We start from the raw sequence: 9,212 nt of genomic DNA, 5'->3' as shown, positions 1-9,212 counted from the left end.
GTGGGTTAAGTTAAACTTGTGTCCCCCCATCAACAATCTCAACACCCAATATAGAAAAACCTTAGCAAAACACTTAGGAATTTTAGGGAATAAAAAAAAATCTAAGTTAAAACACCCAGACGCTATGCTAAGCGATTGTTGAGTCAAAAACGTCTAAGAGAGTTAAAGCTAAACGTGTAAAGCTTATCCTACCCAAAGGGTATTCAGTTTAACTCTCGAAAAATGAAACAATGTTAAACACTGTCTAAATGTTAAAACATAAAACATAAAACATCAAAGAAAACACAAACAATGTTAAACACTGTCTAAATGATACCATGATCTAAATTATTACTTTGTCTAACGATGAAGTCTTTACTCAACACTTAGTATCTTTAGAAGAAAAACTTAATTGTTAAACGCTACCTCAACGGTAGGAAATCAAAAAACACTTTGTTGTTATGATAAAACATTAAATGACATTGAATGCTCAATGTTCAAAAACAACAAAAATGATAAGAGAAAAGGCATATATGTTGTATGCATAATCTACTTTATTCTTTGCAGATGAGCTACTTTACACGCATCAACAAGCTTTAAATTAAAATATTAGAAGTGGATGTTAGAGACAAAAGAGATATTCACATAATGTTCTTCACTTAAAGCGGTGTCTAAAAGAAAGTACAACCTACTTCAAGCAAAGTACTGAAAAAGCATGTCTGCTCTGACAAGTTGACTTTAACCAATGACTGTTGTACAAAAAAAAAGAAGACAAAAGAACCAAGGCCAAAACCTTAGTCTAACAGACACTTATCCAAAAAGCTTTTACATAGAAGATCATTCAAATGAAGAATTAAGAGGATAACATACAACAAAATATTCATCCTTTGATAAACGTTCATAAGAAAAACATAGAAAGAGCTCAAGAAAAAAAAAATCTGAGTAGAAAAAGAAAAGAAGAGAAAAGAAGAAAGGCAATACTCTTCATTATAATATTGCTTACTGATTGTAAGAAAGAGAGAAAGAGAAAAGAGAGAAACACCTGGGAGTGTTTAGACTGCATTGTATTGTAATCACATCCTCTTTGTGAGAGTAATAGTCTGAATGACTTGTAAGAAATCGTTGATTGCAATTTTGAAGAGAATTAAAACACTTGTTGAACTCAACTGAGTTAAAGAAATCTAGGCAATGTTGCTTAATACCAGGAGTGATGCGAGTACTTATCGAGTCTAGGATAACATGAGGTTATTTGCTCACTGAGGAGACTAGGAGTGGTGAGAATACTCATCTAGTCTAGGGTAACAGGAGGTTATTCAATAATTGAGAAGACCAAAAGTGATGCGAATATTGAGTTGTAATCTTGTTGAATATTATAGTGAAACCCTTTGCAGAGGAGATTGGACATAGCTCATTTAGAGTGAACTAGTATAAAACTATTTATGCAATTATCTCTTCTCTTGTCTAAATGTTTCTCTTGTAAAACCTGCCATTGTGCTTTTATTTCTAAATACAAGAACCTTCCGCACTAAGCGTTATTCTTCAACAAAGGAAGTTCTTACAAAATCTATAGTGTACGTTCTGAGTAGCACGTGAAAAATAACTATCTAGGTCGAGCAACTAAGCGTTTATTAGAAAAACTTAAAACTCAACGACGTACTATGTCAGAAGGATTGCGAAAAGAATTTGTCCATTAACATCATTCAACCTCCCCCTCCCCCCCCCCCCCTTTAGTTTTTTCCAAGTACTTCAATTGGTATCAAAGCTAACCTTTTGGGGTTAGTTCTTAGCAAGACTCAAGGAAACAATCCTGAAGAATGAAAAACGAAGGATACGCCATCAACCATCCTCTCTTATTCATGGGTGAAAAGTTCGAATACCAAAAGCAACAAATTATTGCATTCTTTGAATCATATGTCATATTGACATGTGAGACGTTGTGAAACACGACAACTACATTCCTATAGATAAAAATGGAAAGTCACTCTCAGAAAGTAAGTGGACTAACAAATAAAAGCAACACTACTTGTTAATTTTCAAACCTCGCAACTCATTAATGTATGCATGATCTGATGATAAAGGGTACATAAATGTCACGCTTACCAAAGAGCTAAAGAGATGTGTGATTGGTTCCAAAACTGATATAATTGGTCCTAAGAAACTAATGTAATATGTATTAAGTGTTAAAAATATCTAAAGGTAGATTTTCCTCTGCTTCTGTCAAAGAATTTGAACTAACATCATTTTGACTCAGATATCCGTTCACTAAAGATCCCTTGTTTCATCTAGAACAAATTTCAATAAGAACAAAAAGCATTTTGATTAAGAATCACATAAACACACGTGAATTTACACATCCAAAAATATTCAATAACAAATAAAATATTAAATAATGTTTTTTAAAAAATTATGTTAAATATCTCTCATATCAAAATCATCAAATATTATCCTCTGATCTAATCCATAACCTAGGTTAATGGGTTAATTCAAGAGTATTGTATCATGATAAGTTTGTACATATGTATGTGACAGTGTAAAACTTTTTTTTTAAAATTTTTCATCATTAGATATCTTAATTTATAGGACTTAAATTATCAATGAACTAAGAATATCTTTGTTATATAAATCTTATTACTTAGTAAACATATTACATATTTTTGACTTTAAATTGATACAAACTTTACATATTACATTTTAACAAAATTATAAAGACTGATCATTTGTTTGGTATAAATTGGAATGCCAAACTAAAAGATATTTACAAGTATAAACACTTATAATGTGTCATCTCCACATTATGAAGAAGTTGACAATCCGTTCGTACTGCGAGATGAAAAAAATGTCAGACATTAGGATAAACTTGCACAGCAAATCACACAGCCTCATCAAAATGCTCTACTAAACAGAAGACCACTGCCTTGGATATGATGTTTGAATTTAATAACTTAGGTCAATTATTTAAATGTTTACTCTTGATTATTCCTTTTTTAATTCAAGTATAATTTATTTTTAAGCCTTTTAATATTAATTCGTTTTCTAGTTAAATAAAACAATTAAGTTAATATATAAAAATTTAAAAGTTGATTACAAGTTTTATATGTTCAACTATAATTAAGGTAAGCGTATTTTAATATCAAAATAAAAAAATTTAAAAAGTTTAATATAATAAAGTTTTTTATATTAATTATAATTACTTTTACAAAATTTAAATTTTTAATAGTAATTAATATATGATTCAGAAATAAGGAAGTTTATTTGAAATTATAAAAACAATATCATTAATTATGCAATAATTTAAAATGTAATACATAAATAGTATTTTATTTAATAATTAATTTCAAAATTAAATAATAATAATAATAAATAATAATAATAACTAAAAAAGGAAACCATTCGAGAAGTCTAATTAGAAGGAGCCAACTTTTCATGGATGGAGAAAAAGATAATTAACGAAGCTGGGTTGCCACGAGCAGGCATGGTTGGAATTATAGATGTAACTGTGGCATGTGGGGACAATTTTTTGCACGATGGTGTGGCATGTAAGGTAGGAAAATGCTCAAATCCAATCCAAAATATGCAACATACAGAGATTGTGAGGTTTATTAAAGAGTGTTCTTATCTCCAACCTCCATCCAAATAATCCCATTCCTAGACCCAAACGGTTACAGCCGTACATGCACAATATCACTGAGAACTACCTTGCAAACTCAAATGATAAAACGCAAGACATTATGATATTGCAATCACATGTTGGAGGAAAGCTGATACGAATAAAAATTAAAATATCTAACAATTTCCTCTAAAGAAAAATAATAAAATGAGAATGAGACAAGCGATAATTACAGCTCTCAAAAAAATTAATTCATTTCCAGAAACAAATGTAAAAGGGGCTTATCCGAAATTGAAGAAACGGGTTTGCAGCACCATGTTGATGCCAAGCATAAAACCTTCTGAGTTACCACAGAAATGGATTGTTAGATTGAAGTGCATCTTTTGAATAAATTTCCATCACAGACTGAGTCATAGAGCTACCACAATGCAAAGTTTGAACGTTACGTTCCAATCTTATCAAGATTTTCAGAGACAGTTTTCATCCTTGGCCGAGCCTCAGGGTCTCCTTCAGTGCAAGCCAAAGCTACGTGAAACACAGCCAGCACCTCTTTCTTAACACGCACTTCTTGGAGCAGCGATGGATCAACCATCTCAGATAACGGGCTTTCTTGATCGAACCCTTTCCTCACCCACCTTACCAAGTCAGGGACTTCCATGGAAGTTGATGTGGTGGGAGATGATTCTGGTGACCTCCCAGTTAGTATTTCAAGCAACACAACCCCAAATGAGTACACGTCCCATTTCTGGGTGGGTCTGCACCCAGGGACACGAGCCTCGGGGGCTTTGTAATTGTCGGTTCTCTCTTTCTGTGAAGACTTCATGTAAGGAAGAGCTCCACCCATGAATCCGCCGGTGGAGGGGTTGTTGCCGGTAATGCTGATCAGACGGTTCAGGCCGAAATCAGAAATGTAGGGTTGGAATTCGTTGTCAAGTAGGATGTTGGAGGGTTTAATGTCACCATGGACGAACTTTCTTGGGCTGCATTCGTGGAGATAGGCCAAGCCCCTCGCTGTTCCTTTTGCGATTTTCAGCCTGGTGGACCATGAAAGATTTGTAGATGGTTGGCCATTTCTCCCTGCATTACAGTCAAATTGAATGAAATGTAAAGCATTACAGAAATAATTTCTAACATTTAGTACAGAATGCAAATGCAGATGATGATATAGCACTTTTCTTGAAATTATAACTTATAAATTTATGTTGGATTTAATAGGACACTTTCCTACACTGAGTAACACATTTTATTGATTAAAATTTACTGGAATATACTACACAATGATGACGAATCTAACTTAAATAAGAAGTGGAACACAGTTTTGTGATATTAATTTAAGCCAACTATAAAGAATTGTTTGATGAGTGTATTACAGAATGTAATCCTAGTATCTTTCTTTTAATGATACTGCGCCTGAGACAGAGGTGCGGTGGAAGCAAGGAAAAAATAAGAAACTAATTCTAGTGGGACCCTTACGAAGAAGATACAAAAGACTCTTCTTCATAATGGAGAATGTTTAACCTAAAAGATAAATCAAACAATCATGAAACAAAAAGCACCCATTTTCACAACGAAGTTCAACTTTTTCTCAAATGAAAGGCACAAACGTGAGTGCCCCCTTCGTTTCGGCTTACAAACTAAGATATTTAAAAGGAACAAAAGGAGATCCAATCCATGTACTCAAAAATCATAGGAAAGAAAGATTTTAAAGGCAAACAACATTGCAGATGAGAAGGGAAGTTTAGTGGAAGAGTGAAACTTCAACTTTGATAAACAAGTTTTGTTTTGTTAGTGATTAAACCTCAGAAAGACAAGAGCCTTCAACTCATTCTTTTGGTTATAATTCGAATCACATTCGGAACAAACACAAATATTTACATAGCCAGTATCGTGAAAATCCATTTTTTTTCCTTGTAGAAGATTTCTTTAAGAAAACTATATATCTTCATTGCTACCAATTTTTTTTAAGATATTACTCATATTGCACAATAAAAAATTACTAATACCTACTATCTCATGAAATGCAGAAGTTGTCATGAGTTAGACAAATTCATTTCACGAATCATAATATAACGGTATATATTTTTTGAAAAATAAGACTGTAGAGTATATTCTAGATATAAATGTCAGCGATTTAAAAAAAAAAAAGTTGCACAGAACTCAAGTCCTACTTCATAAGTCCCAGCACGAGCAGCAGCTTAAACCAAACAACTAAATCAACTTTCCCTTTAAGCAAAGAAATTAAGACTAATTTACAAGTCACATGGACAATAAAGTACAAAACTACTATATGTGTATGTGATGGTTCCGTTATTATACTATTAATCTATTATTCATTCACTCATGATTAGTCATTTTTAACCCATAGATGTCATGCATCAAGTTCAAAAATACCACCAACCATTAATTCATGTTTTGTCTCTTTAAACCTTGTCACTGTTCTCTGTCAATATCACTCCGATTCAGATCACTTCCATTCAAAGCATGAAGAGAATAACCCAAAACATCAACTCAATGCATCAATACAACAACCCAAAACAAACTAACAGAAAAAGTGAAACAAACCAAAAGAACGAACCCCTAAGTGAAACAAAGCAAGAGAACTAACCTCTAAGGGCATGTGTGAGATTGCCATTGGAGATGAAATCACTGATGAGAAGCTTTTCATCATGTGCCCAATAGTAAGCCCTCAACCTTACAACATTAGGGTGCTTGACCTTCCCAATGGCCATAACCTCTGCAGCAAACTCCTTGTACCTCTGTTCCCCTCCCTCCCCCAGCCTCCTCACAGCCACAGGAACCCCATTCCCCAACACCACCTTATACACAATTCCCAACCCACTCTTCCCCAACACGTAAGCAGAAGCCCTCAACAGCTCATCAAGTTCGAAACTCAATCCCTTATCAATCCTCACCAATTCCCCTTCACCCTCACCCTCAGCCGCCTCCACCTCATAATCTTCATCATCATCATCATCACTTTTCTCCCCACTAACACATGGGAATCCACCACAGAAACACACGTTCCCTTTCTCTTCGCCGAACTTTCTTCTCCTAATGCAACTACACGCATTCTCATCATCCTTTTTCTTCCAATAGACATAAACAATCACAAGCCCAATGAAGGCCACAACAGCAGCATCAGCCGCGGAGATTAAAATAATTAAACCGGGGCTTAACCCCTTTGACCGGTGGACCGGTTTGTTTTGATCCGAACCGGGAGAAAAATCCCGGTCCGAACCGGAACATGATTTTCTAAGAGGAAACCCGCATAGGTTAGGATTTCCAAGGAACGCCGTGGGACCTTGGTTTGAAAACGACCCCGTTTGGGGAATTTCTCCGCTGAGGTTGTTGTTTCTGAAATCGAAGCTCACCGTCGCCGGTAATTTTCCCAGCGACGCCGGAATCTTACCGGATAGGTGGTTGAAGGAGAGATTCAGCGTGCCAGAGAGGGAAACTAGGGTTCCAATTTCGTCAGGGATTGAACCGGTTAACTCATTCGCGGAGAGGTCGAGTTGGAGGAGGTTCTGAAGTTCCGGCCACACGCCGGCGGGAATCTCACCCGAAAACCTGTTGCCGGCGACGATAAGGCGCTGGAGATTCTTGCAGTTTCCGAGGAGGTCGGGAATATGACCGGAGAATGCATTTTCGGAGAGGTCGATATTTTGAAGGCGCGGGAGGCTACAGAGAGAGTGGGGGATGGGGCCGGAAAGGTTGTTACGGTGGAGGAAGAGGCTGTGGAGTGCGGTAGCGTTGGAGAGCTGCGCCGGTAGGACGCCGGAGAAGGCGTTGTCGTGGAGGTTGAGTCGGCGGAGGAAGCGCAGAGTACCAAGCTCTGACGGGAGGTAACCGGAGATGGATTTCCCGGCGAGGGAGATTCCGACCACACGGGGGTCCTCCTCGCCAGATATGTTGGCACAAACGATTCCCGACCAGGCGCAGGGCGTGACGTCGCCGTCGTTCCAGTCGGAGAAAGCGGAGGAAGGCTGGTCGATGGCGGACTTCAGAGCGAGAAGCGCGAGGCCGTCGGAGGAGAGTGAAAGCGCTGGAATGAAAGTGAACAAAACGTGAAATATGAAAACAAGAAATTGAAAGAGAAACAGAGAATGTGTCATGTTCGTTTTAAAGTGAATGGTGATTGGAACGCAGCCGTTTTGGAAGAGGAATGTAAGAACCGACGAAGATGGCATGTTGTGAAGTTGAGAGAGAGATGAGTGTGTGAAATGGTTGTTATGTTATATGAAGGTTGTTTATGAGAGAAGGGGAAAGAGGGGTTGTTGCATTTATGAGAAGAAGGCTTTGTTTTTAATTTGGTGGGGTCTATCTCCCGCCAAAAACTTAGTGTGAGACTTGCTAACCGAAGGGTGGAAGAGACAAAGAGTGAAGTGTAATGTAAGAAAAACAAGACAGAGAAAGAAGAGAATGTTTGTTTTTCTTGTTCTTCGATTGGTTTCACGCATGCAAATGTATCTTCAAATCGCAGTTCACTTTGTCTTATTAGTTCTTCAAGTTCTTCACTCACCGTATAATGATGGATAAAGGGAGCAACTCACATTACACTTTTATTTTAATTAAATATATTTTTTATCTTAAAGTTATTATAAGAAATTCTATTTGATTTTTAAATTAAATTATCAAATATTTTCTTTTCAATTTCATAAAAATCATGTAAAATATTTTTTAAAATAAATTATATATGAAAATTTATATTATAATTCAATGTAAAACTTCATTTATTACGGATAAAACACCTTGTATATAACTTTCATGTAAAGATTCAAAAGTTTATAATTTAGATTGTGAATGAAATAATTATTTTTGTAAAGAAAATGCTATATGAGCACTATTTAATTTTTTTTACATCTATCCAACGTCTTAAAAAACCTAATATATTTATTTTTCTATATAATTTTTCCAAAACTATTTTATATTTAAAATTAAAAATATAATTTTATTAGTGTTAAATAGATGTAAAATAAAAAAAATTGAATGTTAATGTATTATTATCTTTCTTTAATAGTTTAGAAACCAAAAAATATATATTTAATTCTGTTATTTTTTTTACGTCATAGTTACTATATTTTTTTATATGATCATATTATTTTACTATTTAACCAACCATAAAAGTCATAACTCAGCAAATTATGTCTTGTTGGTTTAGGGGAGACGGTTTACGAAATTGATGTAGTTTGTTTAATAGAAAAGAAAAATGAAGAAATAATTTTAAAAAGAATGTTATTAATATTACTTTTCGTTTAGTTTTACCCATCTTTCAATTAAATATGATAACGTGTCAAAACGAGTACAAGCACTACTATCTTTCTTGTTGAGTCTTTTACTCTTTGAGCAAGTAAATTACAATAATAGACATTCTTTTATAAATTTTAAATAGAAAAAATTTAAAAATACTTTTTAAAATATAAACTCAAATAAAATAAAGATAAATTCCAACTAAAATTACAATATAAAATATTAAGCTGAAGAAAATTATTTTTCTAAAAACAAAACAAATCCAAGTATCTTGTATTTGTGAATTACAAGTTTAAATAAAATCAATATTTTAAAAAATTAACTTGATAAATATAAATATGTGAGAAAAAATTTAAAAGAATATTGTTATTGTTTTCTA

At 34.4% G+C, this 9,212-nt stretch overlaps 1 protein-coding gene across 1 annotated transcript; it reads right to left on the bottom strand.

Moving 5' to 3' along the window:
- Positions 1-3,660: 3,660 nt before the first annotated feature.
- LOC148190865 (receptor protein kinase-like protein ZAR1) lies at positions 3,661-8,047 on the bottom strand. The gene is made up of 2 exons (XM_088101414.1): positions 6,192-8,047; positions 3,661-4,663 (listed from the first exon to the last, which is right to left on the bottom strand). The coding sequence occupies exons 1-2, from the start codon at positions 7,771-7,773 to the stop codon at positions 4,029-4,031; spliced, it is 2,217 nt and encodes a 738-aa protein (XP_087957540.1). The 5' UTR covers positions 7,774-8,047; the 3' UTR covers positions 3,661-4,028.
- Between the last annotated feature and the right edge of the window lie 1,165 nt (positions 8,048-9,212).

This window comes from Vigna umbellata, chromosome 11 (assembly GCF_029865625.1).
Source record: "Vigna umbellata cultivar VRB3 chromosome 11, Vumbellata_1.0, whole genome shotgun sequence".
Classification (NCBI taxonomy): domain Eukaryota; kingdom Viridiplantae; phylum Streptophyta; class Magnoliopsida; order Fabales; family Fabaceae; genus Vigna; species Vigna umbellata.
The sequence above is the reverse complement of the archived record's forward strand: the minus strand, read 5'-3'. Positions and strand labels throughout refer to the sequence as shown.